Source organism: Oncorhynchus masou, chromosome 18, assembly GCF_036934945.1.
Source record: "Oncorhynchus masou masou isolate Uvic2021 chromosome 18, UVic_Omas_1.1, whole genome shotgun sequence".
In the NCBI taxonomy this organism is placed as follows: domain Eukaryota; kingdom Metazoa; phylum Chordata; class Actinopteri; order Salmoniformes; family Salmonidae; genus Oncorhynchus; species Oncorhynchus masou.
The window spans coordinates 78,060,387-78,080,220 of NC_088229.1; the positions used below are offsets into that span (position 1 = coordinate 78,060,387).

Genomic DNA, 19,834 nt, shown 5'->3' on the forward strand with positions numbered 1-19,834 from the left:
ACTGAGAGGATCGGTGTAGTTGGAAAAGGATGTCAGAGAGAGAGATCTCTACTGAGAGGATCGGTGTAGTTGGAAAAGGATGTCAGAGAGAGAGATCTCTACTGAGAGGATCGGTGTAGTTGGAAAAGGATGTCAGAGAGAGAGATCTCTACTGAGAGGATCGGTGTAGTTGGAAAAGGATGTCAGAGAGAGAGCTCTCTACTGAGAGGATCGTGTAGTTGGAGGATGACATAGAGAGATAGTTATCTGCTCAGAGGGTCGGCGTAGTTGGAGCAGGATGTCAGATAAATGAAATGTCTACTGAGAGGATCTCTGAAGTTGGAGCAGGATTTCAGAGAGAGAGAGAGAGAGATCTCTACTGAGAGGATTGGTGTAGCAGGTGCAGGAGGTCAGGGAGAGAGATGTGTACTTGTCTACTCTGTTATCTCGACTTAGTATGAACAAGTTTGTCCTTGTGCAGAATACAGAAAACATGCTGCGTTGCAATTCTAGTATGGCAGCGGTGTGCGCAGACTGACAACCCAGATCAGTGTGTCATTACACTTGAATGTAAATTGTGGAACTTTATATAACAATAAGGTGCTATTTATCCACTTCACAAAGTGGTTTCTCAACGGTAATCCTTTAAAGAAAGCAACCTCAGACACTTAGTTCTTCATACAAGATCACAAATTGTATTTTGGCAATTATTTTTTTTTGAAACAAGTGCATATACACATTACAGTTAAATGATTTAAGTTGGATGCTAAGTGTTTACAGAGAGAGAGGCTAGTCATCATCAGTCACATTCTACGTTTTGAAAAGGAACTGCTATCAGACAGGTCACGTCCCAAACAACCACCCTGTACCTTACATAAAGCACTAGTCTTGACCAGAGAGCCCTATGGGTTTCCCCTAGGGGGTTCTGGTTAAAAAGTAGTGCATTGCATAGGGAATAGGGTGCAATTTGAGATGTAAACTTAGAAGTACATCAACAAAGAGGGACCAAGAAGAGTCCTATTTTATTATGATTACATACCTTCATCTTCAAAAATATACAAACACAATGTATTCCAAAAAAATCTAAAAACGTTACAGTCATGTTTTACTGAAGAATACAGTAGTCCCTTCGGTTTGGGTCCACTATGTCCATAGTCCATTAGTTTGCTTGGATGGTATGCAGGAGTCCCTTCGGTTTGAGGTCCACTATGTCCATAGTCCATTAGTTTGCTTGGATGGTATGCAGGAGTCCCTTCGGTTTGGGTCCACTATGTCCATAGTCCATTAGTTTGCTTGGATGGTATGCAGGAGTCCCTTCGGTTTGGGTCCACTATGTCCATAGTCCATTAGTTTGCTTGGATGGTATGCAGGAGTCCCTTCGGTTTGGGTCCACTATAAACATAGCCCATTAGTTTGCTTGGATGGTATGCAGGAGTCCCTTCGGTTTGGGTCCACTATGTCCATAGTCCATTAGTTTGCTTGGATGGTATGCAGGAGTCCCTTCGGTTTGGGTCCACTATGTCCATAGTCCATTAGTTTGCTTGGATGGTATGCAGGAGTCCCTTCGGTTTGAGGTCCACTATAAACATAGCCCATTAGTTTGCTTGGATGGTATGCAGGAGTCCCTTCGGTTTGGGTCCACTATGTACATAGTCCATTAGTTTGCTTGGATGGTATGCAGTAGGTATGTGGTATTTTTATATGTATATAGATGTATTTGAACTCCCCCCTCCCCCCACAACAATCCCTTCCCCATGTTGAAAATGGAAATCAAGTATCCCTCTCTTTTTTTACTTTGACGTCTCCTGCAAGGATGGTAGCGATTTCTCCTTGCATGAAAGCCCACGGTACGTTAGAGCCGACCAACGGGCACTTCTCCCCGCTGGGACAGTACACCTCCCCGGTGGCTCCTTGCTGTTTGATGCTCTGCCGCGAACACGGGAAGCAGAACTTGTGCGAGGGTACCGACGGACACTGAACAAAGTGCGTGTCCTCTAACCTCTCGTGACAGAGCGTGCAGCAGAGGGGTACGCTCCCGGGTACTGACGGGTCCGGAATGCTTTGAGGTCCGTGCCCTTGGTCCACGCCTCCTCCTGACACGTGAGTGGTCCCAGTACCATCTCTCCCCTGTCCAGGCCGCCGGTTCTGGTTCAGGGAAGAGGGCGAGAGCGGGCTGCTGCTGTTGCGGCGCGTGGTGGAGTGGACCTGGTTCCCGTCTTTGGGCGAGCTGTTCCCGCCACCACCGGCGTTGTCTGCCGCGAGGATCAGAGCCGCCATGGGGGACTGGCCGTTCTGCGCAGCTTCCGGTGGGGTGGTGCGTGAGTGGGGGGATATGGTATTGGTGGGGACGGAGGAGAAGCTTGGTGGTGGTCCCGGGGGCATTTTATGTCCGTCACGGTCAGATGGTGGACCTGGTAACCACTGCTGTCTGTCCTCTCCGTTATGCTTGGTGGCGGTTCCCTCTCTCTCTCCCTCCGGTTCCGGCGACGCTTTCCTCTTCATAGTCCGCGGGTGTTTTCCCCTGTCTGAAGGAAGGAAAGGGTTAAACATGAAGAAGGCTGAGTTAGAGACACAACATGCTGATCAATACTGAGAAGAAACACTTCCCTTGTTGCATAACGCTAAATAATACAAACAACAACATTATCTTATTCAGTAGTAGGAGTCATTCTTCCATGATTTAAACAAATAAACAAATATGAACCTTTATTTAACCAGGGGAACCTAGATAAATAAACACACACACAAAAATAAAAACACGGCATGTTAAAATGGACTCGTGGCTGAGTTTGTGTCATGAGACATGGACATGTAATCTACTTCATTTGAATGGTTAAATGCCGAAAGGGTGAACACGTGAAATACTTTCGATCGGCTGAAGCATATTAGGCGACGCACGACTTGAGGAAATGCTAAATACATTTTAAATTACGTATAATAAGTATGTTGCAAAACGTTCATTAATTAACAGACATAATTATCTCTAGGCTGTATGCAGGCTAGGTTACTGTACTGCTCCATTTAATGGAAAAACAACCCCAGCCAGCCAGCCAGCCAGCAATCCAGCCAGCCAGTCAGCAATCCAGTCAGTCAGCAAGCCAGTCAGTCAGCCAGCCATCCAGTCAGTCAGCCATCCAGTCAGTCAGCCAGTCAGCCAGCAATCCAGTCAGTCAGCCATCCAGTCAGTCAGCCATCCATCCAGTCAGCCAGCCAGTCAGTCAGTCAGTCAGCCATCTAGTCAGTCAGCAATCCAGCCAGTCAGCCATCCAGTCAGTCAGCCATCCATCCAGTCAGCCAGCCAGTCAGTCAGTCAGTCAGTCAGCCATCTAGGCAGTCAGCAATCCAGCCAGTCAGCCAGCCAGTCAGTCAGTCAGCCATCCAGTCAGTCAGCAATCCAGCCAGCCAGCCAGCCATCCAGCCATTTATCCATCCTGCCAGTCAGTCAGTCAGCCATCCATCCATCCAGCCAGTCAGTCAGTCAGCCGGCCAGTACCAACCTGATTTAGAAGCTGCGGCGTTCTGTTGTTGCTCATAGCCCATCACCCTCTGTTGCATGGCGGCAGGATCCTTCTTGAACCGGTTGTCGAAGGTATGGAGAGCCATCAAGTCCCTGACCGTTTTCCCCTTGTTCATCCAGTCATCCGTTCTTTGTTTGTGGTTCTCTATCTCCGGTGTCAGGCTGTCCGGTCTGTGCTTATCCTTCTCGTGTTGCTCGATGCTGGAGAACGAGGCCGGGCGCTTACCGCCGTGCCCGTTGGGGCTACCAGCCATCAAACCTGACCCCGGGTGCCCCATCGGTCGCCCGTTAACGGCGTGCACGGAGGACATGTTCCCGTTCACCAAAGGCACTAGATTAGGAGGAACCGTGTTATTCCTGCGCGGGTTTGGGCTCTGTCGGTTAAGCTCTGGTGGATCGTCCGGTTTAGGAAATCCATTAGGTACCGGAATGCCGTTAGCCTGTCTCCCAGACTGGTACTCCGGCCCCAGCCGCGGAGGACGGTCCGAGGTGGAGAGGGGGTAGCGGTCAAGGGGCTGAGGTGGTCGGGAACCGTTGTCTCCTCCAGAGCCGTGGTGATTAGAATGGATTTCTTTCCCCGAGAGCTGCTGCTGTTTAACAGGCCCTGGAGATCTCCCCTCCTGTAAACCGTGAGCCCGCTTCAGCTGCCGGGCTGTCTCAATCACAAACTCGATCCGGTCCGCTCCTTCGTAGTTGACACATCCCCTGCAGATGGACTCGGTAAAATCCCAGATCATAGCCCAGGGCATGCGGGGCAGGTCGCATAAATAACAAGACTGCCTTCTTGAAGCAGCTACCGTCGCGGACGACATAGCTTCCCTTTCACCGAAAAACGGACGTTAAATCTCTCTCTAACCCAGGTCTCTGTGTGTGGATATCTCCTAGTCCTTTTTAGAAATCAGACACGGGTCCTTCCGTCTCTCAAAAAGAAAAATACGTCCTCTACTCCTCTCCGTCGGTCTCCTGACTATAGCAACAAACAATTAAGTTACAAACAGAAGTGCATGACAGCAGGGAGGATGTTTTTTTAGACTACTACGACTGACGCGACCTCTATCTGTCTCTCTTACTGCCTCGCCTACAGCCTCCGCTCAGCCCAGTCCCGGTGTGGAGAGGTGACGTCACCGCCTGGGCACCGACAACATTCTATTTTCTTCATTCTTCGACGGCAGCCCCTCAGGCGCATGCTCAGTCACGCCAGTCTTCTTCGCCCCCATTTTTAAAAATTTTATTTAATCACTACTTGAACCTTTGCCAAGAAGGTTACAACCAACCAGCCACCGCCAGATCGGGGGTGGGAGAGACGGGAACAGTGTGATTGTTGCCTTCTGCTTCAAGTTAAAACGGAAAATATATCCACGATAAATATCCCCTTTCTAAAGAATATTCGAGTCGAAATATGCTGGATATTGTGGCAGAGAGGCCAGTGTGTTTTGTGCATTAGAGAAATGTCTAAAATATACCATTCTGTACTCTGTTGAGGCCCTATTAGAACCCAACAGTGTGTTACAACACAACATTTTCTTCAATATCAACATGATTGGGATGATAAATATAATAGAAAAGGCTACTATCGGAATGTTGGAAATATTCGAAGGTGCATTTTTCACTATATATATTATATATATTATTATATATATATATATTTATTTTTTTATGCTTTTGTAATGTCGTATAGGAAATCACCTTTCCCCGGTTACAGCAACTACAGCCAGACCCTTTCGATCCGTAAAATATTCCCTAAATCCCGACTATAAGGCACAATCGTTCAGAAGCTGCAACAAAGTAACACGTCCACATTTCATCCCGTAGGCGCTCCGCGTCATACCAAACCCGTAGCCCCTTCGTTACCGCAGCCTAATTCTGCTCATGAATATTCATGAACATGCAAAAGATGGAAAGGGTTTCATTTTCGTCAGTGTGCAAATTCATATTCTAACCGTTGATCTTCGTATAGGCTACAGTAAACAACAGGGCGGTGATCTCTGTCCTCTGCACAGCGTACAGGCTGTTCCAGTAAACGCTATACTGTAGATGTGGGGATTTCCACACTTGTGAAATGGGACCAGAACCGGATAGCCCACTTTATCCAAGTAGGTTATAACAGGCACTGCAACATCACGTCACATCTGATGCATTTTGATGTTAACTATTGGTAAGTGGGTGGGTAGGCTACGGAAATAAATTATTAATGAACCGTCAACTACACCAGTCACTCAATAAACCTAAATATTAAATATCATAATAATTTGCCTATTGGATATGTCTGAAAAGCTTATCACTGAATACACCCGTGTGTAAAAGTCCAAAACATGTGCATAAAAGGTTCTTAAAAGGGCAATAAAGTTTCATGAATTCAAATGTAGAATTCCAGTGCTATCCAGCAGTTGAAGAAGTGGGTGGCAGGAGGGGAGGAGTATTTTGTTTGTCATTCCACCAGAGGCAGGGTTGAATCCATTCCAACAGATGCTTAGCTGGAGGGTGAGGCAATAACGCAACTGACTGAAGCCGAGCAGCTGCCAACACAGTGTGTGTGTGTGTGTGTGTGTGTGTGTGTGTGTGTGTGTGTGTGTGTGTGTGTGTGTGTGTGTGTGTGTGTGTGTGTGTGTGTGTGTGTGTAGACAAAAAGCAGGATATATTTGTGCTGCCGTGACGTTCCAAAGAGGAACTAAGATGTTTAGTCACGTACTGACATTACGCCTCGGCCCTCCCCGAAAACCAATCCGCCTTGTGCCCCGCCTCGGCTCTACTCGCCAACCAATCCGCCTTGTGCCCCGCCTCGGCTCTACCCACCAACCAATCCGCCATGTGCCCCGCCTCGGCTCTACTCGCCAACCAATCCGCCTTTTGCCCCGCCTCGGCCCTACCCGCCAACCAATCCGCCTTGTGCCCCACCTCAGCCCTACCCGCCAACCAATCCGCCTTTTGCCCCGCCTCGGCCCTACCCGCCAACCAATCCACCTTGCGCCCCGCCTCGGTTCTACCCGCCAACCAATCCGCCTTGTGCCCCGCCTCGGCTCTACCTGCCAACCAATCCACCTTGTGCTCCACCTTGTCTCACCCATCCAGGGAACCCTGGTTCCCAGCCAGCCTGCTGTGGACATTGATGGTCTGTGGAGGACATTATGATGGTCTGACATTATGATGGTCTATAGAGGACATTATGATGGTCTGTAGAGGACATTATGATGGTCTGACATTATGATGGTCTATAGAGGACATTATGATGGTCTGTAGAGGACATTATGATGGTCTGTAGAGGACATGATGATGGTCTGACATTATGATGGTCTGACATTATGATGGTCTGTAGAGGATATTATGATGGTCTATAGAGGACATTATGATGGTCTATACAGGACATTATTATGGTCTGTAGAGGACATTATGATGGTCTGACATTATGATGGTCTGTAGAGGACATTATGATGGTCTGTAGAGGACATTATGATGGTCTGTAGAGGACATGATGATGGTCTGTAGAGGACATGATGATGGTCTGTAGAGGATATTATGATGGTCCTACATTATGATGGTCTGTAGAGGACATGATGATGGTCTGACATTATTATGGTCTGTAGAGGACATTATGATGGTCTATAGAGGACATTATGATGGTCTGTAGAGGACATTATGATGGTCTGTAGAGGACATTATGATGGTCTGACATTATGATGGTCTGTAGAGGACATTATGATGGTCTATAGAGGACATTATGACTGTCTGTAGAGGACATGATGATGGTCTGTAGAGGACATTATGATGGTCTGTAGAGCACATTATGACTGTCTGTAGAGGACATGATGATGGCCTGTAGAGGACATTATGATGGCCTGTAGAGGACATTATGATGGTCTGTAGAGGACATTATGATGGTCTGTAGAGGACATTATGATGGTCTGACATTATGATGGTCTGTAGAGGACATTATGATGGTCTGTAGAGGACATTATGATGGTCTGTAGAGGACATTATGATGGTCTGACATTATGATGGTCTGTAGAGGACATTATGATGGTCAATAGAGGACATTATGATGGTCTGTAGAGGACATTATGATGGTCTGTAGAGGACATTATGATGGTCTGTAGAGGACATTATGATGGTCTGTAGAGGACATTATGATGGTCTGTAGAGGACATTATGATGGTCTGTAGAGGACATGATGATGGTCTGTAGAGGACATTATGATGGTCTATAGAGGACATTATGATGTTCTATAGAGGACATTATGATGGTCAATAGAGGACATTATGATGGTCTGTGGAGGACATTATGATGGTCTGTCGAGGACATTATGATGGTCTGTAGAGGAAATTATGATGGTCTGTAGAGGACATTATGATGGTCTGTAGAGGACATTATGATGGTCTGACATTATGATGGTCTATAGAGGACATTATGACTGTCTGTAGAGGACATTATGATGGTCTGTAGAGGACATGATGATGGTCTGACATTATGATGGTCTGACATTATGATGGTCTGTAGAGGATATTATGATGGTCTATAGAGGACATTATGATGGTCTATACAGGACATTATTATGGTCTGTAGAGGACATTATGATGGTCTGTAGAGGACATTATGATGGTCTATAGAGGACATTATGACTGTCTGTAGAGGACATTATGATGGTCTGTAGAGGACATGATGATGGTCTGACATTATGATGGTCTGACATTATGATGGTCTGTAGAGGATATTATGATGGTCTATAGAGGACATTATGATGGTCTATACAGGACATTATTATGGTCTGTAGAGGACATTATGATGGTCTGACATTATGATGGTCTGTAGAGGACATGATGATGGTCTGTAGAGGATATTATGATGGTCCTACATTATGATGGTCTGTAGAGGACATTATGATGGTCTGACATTATTATGGTCTGTAGAGGACATTATGATGGTCTATAGAGGACATTATGATGGTCTGTAGAGGACATTATGATGGTCTGACATTATGATGGTCTGTAGAGGACATTATGATGGTCTGACATTATGATGGTCTGTAGAGGACATTATGATGGTCTATAGAGGACATTATGACTGTCTGTAGAGGACATGATGATGGTCTGTAGAGGACATTATGATGGTCTGTAGAGCACATTATGACTGTCTGTAGAGGACATGATGATGGCCTGTAGAGGACATTATGATGGTCTGTAGAGGACATTATGATGGTCTGTAGAGGACATTATGATGGTCTGTAGAGGACATTATGATGGTCTGACATTATGATGGTCTGTAGAGGACATTATGACTGTCTGTAGAGGACATTATGATGGTCTGTAGAGGACATTATGATGGTCTATAGAGGACATTATGATGTTCTATAGAGGACATTATGATGGTCAATAGAGGACATTATGATGGTCTGTGGAGGACATTATGATGGTCTGTCGAGGACATTATGATGGTCTGTAGAGGAAATTATGATGGTCTGTAGAGGACATTATGATGGTCTGTAGAGGACATTATGATGGTCTGACATTATGATGGTCTATAGAGGACATTATGACTGTCTGTAGAGGACATTATGATGGTCTGTAGAGGACATGATGATGGTCTGACATTATGATGGTCTGACATTATGATGGTCTGTAGAGGATATTATGATGGTCTATAGAGGACATTATGATGGTCTATACAGGACATTATTATGGTCTGTAGAGGACATTATGATGGTCTGTAGAGGACATTATGATGGTCTATAGAGGACATTATGACTGTCTGTAGAGGACATTATGATGGTCTGTAGAGGACATGATGATGGTCTGACATTATGATGGTCTGACATTATGATGGTCTGTAGAGGATATTATGATGGTCTATAGAGGACATTATGATGGTCTATACAGGACATTATTATGGTCTGTAGAGGACATTATGATGGTCTGACATTATGATGGTCTGTAGAGGACATGATGATGGTCTGTAGAGGATATTATGATGGTCCTACATTATGATGGTCTGTAGAGGACATTATGATGGTCTGACATTATTATGGTCTGTAGAGGACATTATGATGGTCTATAGAGGACATTATGATGGTCTGTAGAGGACATTATGATGGTCTGACATTATGATGGTCTGTAGAGGACATTATGATGGTCTGACATTATGATGGTCTGTAGAGGACATTATGATGGTCTATAGAGGACATTATGACTGTCTGTAGAGGACATGATGATGGTCTGTAGAGGACATTATGATGGTCTGTAGAGCACATTATGACTGTCTGTAGAGGACATGATGATGGCCTGTAGAGGACATTATGATGGTCTGTAGAGGACATTATGATGGTCTGTAGAGGACATTATGATGGTCTGTAGAGGACATTATGATGGTCTGACATTATGATGGTCTGTAGAGGACATTATGATGGTCTGTAGAGGACATTATGATGGTCTGTAGAGGACATTATGATGGTCTGTAGAGGACATGATGATGGTCTGACATTATGATGGTCTGTAGAGGACATTATGATGGTCTGTAGAGGACATTATGATGGTCTATAGAGGACATTATGATGTTCTATGGAGGACATTATGATGGTCAATAGAGGACATTATGATGGTCTGTGGAGGACATTATGATGGTCTGTCGAGGACATTATGATGGTCTGTAGAGGAAATTATGATGGTCTGTAGAGGACATTATGATGGTCTGTAGAGGACATTATGATGGTCTGACATTATGATGGTCTATAGAGGACATTATGACTGTTTGTAGAGGAAATTATGATGGTCTGACATTATGATGGTCTATAGAGGACATTATGACTGTCTGTAGAGGACATTATGACTGTCTATAGAGGACATTATGATGGTCTGACATTATGATGGTCTGTAGAGGACATTATGATGGTCTGTAGAGGACATTATGACTGTCTATAGAGGACATTATGATGGTCTGTAGAGGACATTATGATGGTCTGACATTATGATGGTCTGTAGAGGACATTATGATGGTCTGACATTATGATGGTTTGTAGAGGACATTATGATGGTCTGACATTATGATGGTCTGACATTATGATGGTCTGTAGAGGACATTATGATGGTCTGTAGAGGACATTATGATGGTTTGTAGAGGACATTATGATGGTCTGACATTATGATGGTCTGACATTATGATGGTCTGTAGAGGACATTATGATGGTCTGACATTATGATGGTCTGTAGAGGACATTATGATGGTCTGTAGAGGACATTATGATGGTCTGTGGAGGACATTATGATGGTCTGACATTATGATGGTCTGTTGAGGACATTATGATGGTCTGACATTATGATGGTCTGTAGAGGACATTATGATTGTCTGTAGAGGACATTATGATGGTCTGTTGAGGACATTATGATGGTCTGACATTATGATGGTCTGTAGAGGACATTATGATGGTCTGACATTATGATGGTCTGTAGAGGACATTATGATGGTCTGACATTATGATGGTCTGTAGAGGACATTATGATGGTCTGTAGAGGACATTATGATGGTCTGTAGATGACATTATGATGGTCTGTAGCGGACATGATGATGGTCTGACATTATGATGGTCTGACATTATGATGGTCTGTAGAGGACATTATGATGGTCTGTAGAGGACATTATGATGGTCTATAGAGGACATTATGATGGTCTATAGAGGACATTATGATGGTCAATAGAGGACATTATGATGGTCTGTGGAGGACATTATGATGGTCTGTCGAGGACATTATGATGGTCTGTAGAGGAAATTATGATGGTCTGTAGAGGACAGTATGATGGTCTGTAGAGGACATTATGATGGTCTGTAGAGGACATTATGATGGTCTGTAGAGGACATTATGATGGTCTATAGAGGACATTATAATGGTCTGTAGAGGACATTATGATGGTCTGACATTATGATGGTCTATAGAGGACATTATGACTGTCTGTAGAGGACATTATGACTGTCTATAGAGGACATTATGATGGTCTGTAGAGGACATTATGATGGTCTGACATTATGATGGTCTGTAGAGGACATTATGATGGTCTGTAGAGGACATTATGACTGTCTATAGAGGACGTTATGATGGTCTGTAGAGGACATTATGATGGTTTGACATTATGATGGTCTGTAGAGGACATTATGATGGTCTGACATTATGATGGTCTGACATTATGATGGTCTGACATTATGATGGTCTGTAGAGGACATTATGACTGTCTATAGAGGACGTTATGATGGTCTATAGAGGACATTATGATGGTCTGACATTATGATGGTCTGTTGAGGACATTATGATGGTCTGACATTATGATGGTCTGTAGAGGACATTATGATGGTCTGACATTATGATGTTCTGTAGAGGACATGATGATGGTCTGTAGAGGACATTATGATGGTCTGTAGAGGACATTATGACTGTCTGTAGAGGACATGATGATGGCTTGTAGAGAACATTATGATGGTCTGTAGAGGACATTATGATGGTCTGTAGAGGACATTATGATGGTCTGTGGAGGACATTATGATGGTCTGACATTATGATTGTCTGTAGAGGACATTATGATGGTCTGTAGAGGACATTATGATGGTCTGTAGAGGACATTATGATGGTCTGACATTATGATGGTCTGACATTATGATGGTCTGTAGAGGACATTCTGATGGTCTGTAGAGGACATTATGATGGTCTGTAGAGGACATTATGATGGTCTGTAGAGGACATTATGATGGTCTACAGAGGACATTATGATGGTCTGTAGAGGACATTATGATGGTCTGTAGAGGACATTATGATGGTCTGTAGAGGACATTATGATGGTCTGTAGAGGACATTATGATGGTCTATAGAGGACATTATGATGGTCTGTAGAGGACATTATGATGGTCTGACATTATGATGGTCTGTAGAGGACATTATGATGGTCTGACATTATGATGGTCTGTAGAGGACATTATGATGGTCTATAGAGGACATTATGACTGTCTGTAGAGGACATGATGATGGTCTGTAGAGGACATTATGATGGTCTGTAGAGGACATTATCACTGTCTGTAGAGGACATGATGATGGCTTGTAGAGGACATTATGATGGTCTGTAGAGGACATTATGATGGTCTGTAGAGGACATTATGATGGTCTGACATTATGATGGTCTGTAGAGGACATTATGATGGTCTGTAGAGGACATTATGATGGTCTGTAGAGGACATTATGATGGTCTGTAGAGGACATTATGATGGTCTGTAGAGGACATTATGATGGTCTGACATTATGATGGTCTGACATTATGATGGTCTGTAGAGGACATTATGATGGTCTGTAGAGGACATTATGATGGTCTGTAGAGGACATTATGATGGTCTGTGGAGATGGTCTGTACATTATGATTGTCTGTAGAGGACATTATGATGGTCTGTAGAGGAAATTATGATGGTCTGTAGAGGACATTATGATGGTCTGTAGAGGAAATTATGATGGTCTGTAGAGGACATTATGATGGTCTGTAGAGGATATTATGATGGTCTATAGAGGACATTATAATGGTCTGTAGAGGACATTATGATGGTCTGACATTATGATGGTCTATAGAGGACATTATGACTGTCTGTAGAGGAAATTATGATGGTCTGACATTATGATGGTCTGTAGAGGACATTATGATGGTCTGTAGAGGACATTATAATGGTCTGATGGACATTATGATGGTCTGTAGAGGACATTATGATGGTCTGACATTATGATGGTCTATAGAGGACATTATGATGTCTGTAGAGGAAATTATGATGGTCTGAGGACATTATGATGGTCTGTAGAGGACATTATGATGGTCTGTTATGATGGACATTATGATGGTCTGACATTATGATGGTCTGTAGAGGACATTATGATGGTCTGACATTATGATGGTCTGTAGAGGACATTATGATGGTCTGTAGAGGACATTATGATTATGATGGTCTGACATTATGATGGTCTGTAGAGGACATTATGATGGTCTGTAGAGGACATTATGATGGTCTGTATGATGGACATTATGATGGTCTGTAGAGGACATTATGATGGTCTGATGGTCTGACATAGAGGACATTATGATGGTCTGTAGAGGACATTATGATGGTCTGTAGAGGACATTATGATGGTCTGTAGAGGACATTATGATGGTCTGTAGAGGACATTATGATGGTCTGTAGAGGACATTATGATGGTCTGTATAGATGGTCTGTACATTATGATGGTCTGTAGAGGACATTATGATGGTCTATAGAGGACATTATGATGGTCTGTAGAGGACATTATGATGGTCTGACATTATGATGGTCTGTAGAGGACATTATGATGGTCTATAGAGGACATTATGACTGTCTGTAGAGGACATGATGATGGTCTGTAGAGGACATTATGATGGTCTGTAGAGGACATTATCACTGTCTGTAGAGGACATGATGATGGCTTGTAGAGGACATTATGATGGTCTGTAGAGGACATTATGATGGTCTGTAGAGGACATTATGATGGTCTGTAGAGGACATTATGATGGTCTGACATTATGATGGTCTGTAGAGGACATTATGATGGTCTGTAGAGGACATTATGATGGTCTGTAGAGGACATTATGATGGTCTGTAGAGGACATTATGATGGTCTGTAGAGGACATTATGATGGTCTGACATTATGATGGTCTGACATTATGATGGTCTGTAGAGGACATTATGATGGTCTGTAGAGGACATTATGATGGTCTATAGAGGACATTATGATGGTCTATAGAGGACATTATGATGGTCAATAGAGGACATTATGATGGTCTGTGGAGGACATTATGATTGTCTGTCGAGGACATTATGATGGTCTGTAGAGGAAATTATGATGGTCTGTAGAGGACATTATGTTGGTCTGTAGAGGAAATTATGATGGTCTGTAGAGGACATTATGATGGTCTGTAGAGGACATTATGATGGTCTATAGAGGACATTATAATGGTCTGTAGAGGACATTATGATGGTCTGACATTATGATGGTCTATAGAGGACATTATGACTGTCTGTAGAGGAAATTATGATGGTCTGACATTATGATGGTCTGTAGAGGACATTATGATGGTCTGTAGAGGACATTATGATGGTCTGTAGAGGACATTCTGATGGTCTGTAGAGGACATTATGATGGTCTGACATTATGATGGTCTGTAGAGGACATTATGATGGTCTGACATTATGATGGTCTGTAGAGGACATTATGATGGTCTATAGAGGACATTATGACTGTCTGTAGAGGACATGATGATGGTCTGTAGAGGACATTATGATGGTCTGTTATGATGGACATTATGATGGTCTGACATTAGAGGACATTATGATGGACATTATGATGGTCTGTAGAGGTCTGACATTATGATGGTCTGTAGAGGACATTATGATGGTCTGTAGAGGACATTATGATGGTCTGTAGAGGACATTATGATGGTCTTATGATGAGGACATTATGATGGTCTGATGGAGAGGACATTATGATGGTCTGACATTATGATGGTCTGTAGAGGACATTATGATGGTCTGACATTATGATGGTCTGTAGAGGACATTATGATGGTCTATAGAGGACATTATGACTGTCTGTAGAGGACATGATGATGGTCTGTAGAGGACATTATGATGGTCTGTAGAGGACATTATCACTGTCTGTAGAGGACATGATGATGGCTTTATGTAGAGGACTTTATGATGGTCTGTATTATGATGGTCTGTAGAGGACATTATGATGGTCATTATGATGGTCTGTAGAGGACATTATGATGGTCTGTAGAGGACATTATGATGGTCTGACATTATGATGGTCTGTAGAGGACATTATGATGGTCTGTAGAGGACATTATGATGGTCTGTAGAGGACATTATGATGGTCTGTAGAGGACATTATGATGGTCTGTAGAGGACATTATGATGGTCTGTAGAGGACATTATGATGGTCTGACATTATGATGGTCTGTAGAGGACATTATGATGGTCTGTAGAGGACATTATGATGGTCATTATGATGGTCTATAGAGGACATTATGATGGTCTGTAGAGGACATTATGATGGTCTATAGAGGACATTATGATGGTCAATAGAGGACATTATGATGGTCTGTGGAGGACATTATGATGGTCTGTTATGATGGTCTGAGGACATTATGATGGTCTGTAGAGGAAATTATGATGGTTTGTAGAGGACATTATGATGGTCTGTACATTATGATGGTCTGTAGAGGAATTATTATGATGGTCTGTAGAGGACATTATGATGGTCTGTAGAGGACATTATGATGGTCTATAGAGGACATTATAATGGTCTGTAGAGGACATTATGATGGTCTGACATTATGATGGTCTATAGAGGACATTATGACTGTCTGTAGAGGAAATTATGATGGTCTGACATTATGATGGTCTGTAGAGGACATTATGACTGTCTATAGAGGACATTATGATGGTCTGTAGAGGACATTATGATGGTCTGACATTATGATGGTCTGTAGAGGACATTATGATGGTCTGTAGAGGACATTATGACTGTCTATAGAGGACGTTATGATGGTCTGTAGAGGACATTATGATGGTCTGACATTATGATGGTCTGTAGAGGACATTATGATGGTCTGACATTATGATGGTTTGTAGAGGACATTATGATGGTCTGTAGAGGACATTATGATGGTTTGTAGAGGACATTATGATGGTCTGACATTATGATGGTCTGACATTATGATGGTCTGTAGAGGACATTATGATGGTCTGTAGAGGACATTATGATGGTCTGTAGAGGACATTATGATGGTCTGTGGAGGATATTATGATGGTCTGTAGAGGACATTATGATGGTCTGACATTATGATGGTCTGACATTATGATGGTCTGTAGAGGACATTATGATGGTCTGTAGAGGACATTATGATGGTCTATAGAGGACATTATGATGGTCTATAGAGGACATTATGATGGTCAATAGAGGACATTATGATGGTCTGTGGAGGACATTATGATTGTCTGTCGAGGACATTATGATGGTCTGTAGAGGAAATTATGATGGTCTGTAGAGGACATTATGATGGTCTGTAGAGGAAATTATGATGGTCTGTAGAGGACATTATGATGGTCTGTAGAGGACATTATGATGGTCTATAGAGGACATTATAATGGTCTGTAGAGGACATTATGATGGTCTGACATTATGATGGTCTATAGAGGACATTATGACTGTCTGTAGAGGAAATTATGATGGTCTGACATTATGATGGTCTGTAGAGGACATTATGACTGTCTATAGAGGACATTATGATGGTCTGTAGAGGACATTATGATGGTCTGACATTATGATGGTCTGTAGAGGACATTATGATGGTCTGTAGAGGACATTCTGATGGTCTGTAGAGGACATTATGATGGTCTGTAGAGGACATTATGATGGTCTGTAGAGGACATTATGATGGTCTGTAGAGGACATTATGATGGTCTGTAGAGGACATTATGATGGTCTGTAGAGGACATTATGATGGTCTGTAGAGGACATTATGATGGTCTATAGAGGACATTATGATGGTCTGTAGAGGACATTATGATGGTCTGACATTATGATGGTCTGTAGAGGACATTATGATGGTCTGACATTATGATGGTCTGTAGAGGACATTATGATGGTCTATAGAGGACATTATGACTGTCTGTAGAGGACATGATGATGGTCTGTAGAGGACATTATGATGGTCTGTAGAGGACATTATCACTGTCTGTAGAGGACATGATGATGGCTTGTAGAGGACTTTATGATGGTCTGTAGAGGACATTATGATGGTCTGTAGAGGACATTATGATGGTCTGTAGAGGACATTATGATGGTCTGACATTATGATGGTCTGTAGAGGACATTATGATGGTCTGTAGAGGACATTATGATGGTCTGTAGAGGACATTATGATGGTCTGTAGAGGACATTATGATGGTCTGACATTATGATGGTCTGACATTATGATGGTCTGTAGAGGACATTATGATGGTCTGTAGAGGACATTATGATGGTCTATAGAGGACATTATGATGGTCTATAGAGGACATTATGATGGTCAATAGAGGACATTATGATGGTCTGTGGAGGACATTATGATGGTCTGTCGAGGACATTATGATGGTCTGTAGAGGAAATTATGATGGTCTGTAGAGGACATTATGATGGTCTGTAGAGGAAATTATGATGGTCTGTAGAGGACATTATGATGGTCTGTAGAGGACATTATGATGGTCTATAGAGGACATTATAATGGTCTGTAGAGGACATTATGATGGTCTGACATTATGATGGTCTATAGAGGACATTATGACTGTCTGTAGAGGAAATTATGATGGTCTGACATTATGATGGTCTGTAGAGGACATTATGACTGTCTATAGAGGACATTATGATGGTCTGTAGAGGACATTATGATGGTCTGACATTATGATGGTCTGTAGAGGACATTATGATGGTCTGTAGAGGACATTATGATGGTCTGTGGAGGACGTTATGATGGTCTGTAGAGGACATTATGATGGTCTGACATTATGATGGTCTGTAGAGGACATTATGATGGTCTGACATTATGATGGTTTGTAGAGGACATTATGATGGTCTGTAGAGGACATTATGATGGTCTGTAGAGGACATTATGATGGTTTGTAGAGGACATTATGATGGTCTGACATTATGATGGTCTGACATTATGATGGTCTGTAGAGGACATTATGATGGTCTGTAGAGGACATTATGATGGTCTGTAGAGGACATTATGATGGTCTGTGGAGGATATTATGATGGTCTGACATTATGATGGTCTGTTGAGGACATTATGATGGTCTGACATTATGATGGTCTGTAGAGGACATTATGATGGTCTGACATTATGATGGTCTGTAGAGGACATGATGATGGTCTGTAGAGGACATTATGATGGTCTGTAGAGGACATTATGACTGTCTGTAGAGGACATGATGATGGCTTGTAGAGAACATTATGATGGTCTGTAGAGGACATTATGATGGTCTGTAGAGGACATTATGATGGTCTGTGGAGGACATTATGATGGTCTGACATTATGATTGTCTGTAGAGGACATTATGATGGTCTGTAGAGGACATTATGATGGTCTGTAGAGGACATTATGATGGTCTGTAGAGGACATTATGATGGTCTGACATTATGATGGTCTGTAGAGGACATTATGATGGTCTGTAGAGGACATTATGATGGTCTGTAGAGGACATTATGATGGTCTGTAGAGGACATTATGATGGTCTGTAGAGGACATTATGATGGTATATAGAGGATATTATGATGGTCTGACATTATGATGGTCTGTAGAGAACATTATGATGGTCTGTAGAGGACATTATGATGGTCTGTAGAGGACATTATGATGGTCTGTAGAGGACATTATGATGGTCTGACATTATGATGGTCTGTAGAGGACATTATGATGGTCTGTAGAGGACATTATGATGGTCTGTAGAGGACATTATGATGGTCTGTAGAGGACATTATGATGGTCTGTAGAGGACATTATGATGGTATATAGAGGATATTATGATGGTCTGACATTATGATGGTCAATAGAGGACATTATGATGGTCTGTAGAGGACATTATGATGGTCTGTAGAGGACATTATGATGGTCTGTAGAGGACATTATGATGGTCTGTAGAGGACATTATGATGGTCTGACATTATGATGGTCTGTAGAGGACATTATGATGGTCTGTAGAGGACATTATGATGGTCTGACATTATGATGGTCTGACATTATGATGGTCTGTAGAGGACATTATGATGGTCTGACATTATGATGGTCTGTAGAGGACATTATGATGGTTTGTAGAGGACATTATGATGGTCTGTAGAGGACATTATGATGGTCTGTAGAGGACATTATGATGGTCTGACATTATGATGGTCTGACATTATGATGGTCTATAGAGGACATTATGATGGTCTGTAGAGGACATTATGATGGTCTGTAGAGGACATTATGATGGTCTGACATTATGATGGTCTGTAGAGGACATTATGATGGTCTGTAGAGGACATTATGATGGTCTGTAGAGGACATTTAACCACAGCAAGGTGGCTGTTAATATGGTTGAATACTAACAGTATAATTTTTCCCTCTGTAAGAGGCAATTAAACAGGCAAAACAGAGACAAAGTGGAGTCACAATGCAACGGCTCAGACAGGAGGCGTATGTGGCAGGATCGACAGACAATCACAGATTATAGAGGGAAAACCAGCCATGTCCCGGACATTGACTTCTTGCTCCCGGACAAGCTAAAAGCTTGCTTT

At 42.6% G+C, this 19,834-nt stretch overlaps 1 protein-coding gene across 1 annotated transcript; it reads right to left on the reverse strand.

The window, feature by feature from the left end:
* Nucleotides 1–651: 651 nt before the first annotated feature.
* irf2bp2a (interferon regulatory factor 2 binding protein 2a) lies at nucleotides 652–4,629 on the reverse strand. The gene is made up of 2 exons (XM_064924522.1): nucleotides 3,477–4,629; nucleotides 652–2,504 (listed from the first exon to the last, which is right to left on the reverse strand). The coding sequence occupies exons 1-2, from the start codon at nucleotides 4,306–4,308 to the stop codon at nucleotides 1,750–1,752; spliced, it is 1,587 nt and encodes a 528-aa protein (XP_064780594.1). The 5' UTR covers nucleotides 4,309–4,629; the 3' UTR covers nucleotides 652–1,749.
* Nucleotides 4,630–19,834: the final 15,205 nt, after the last annotated feature.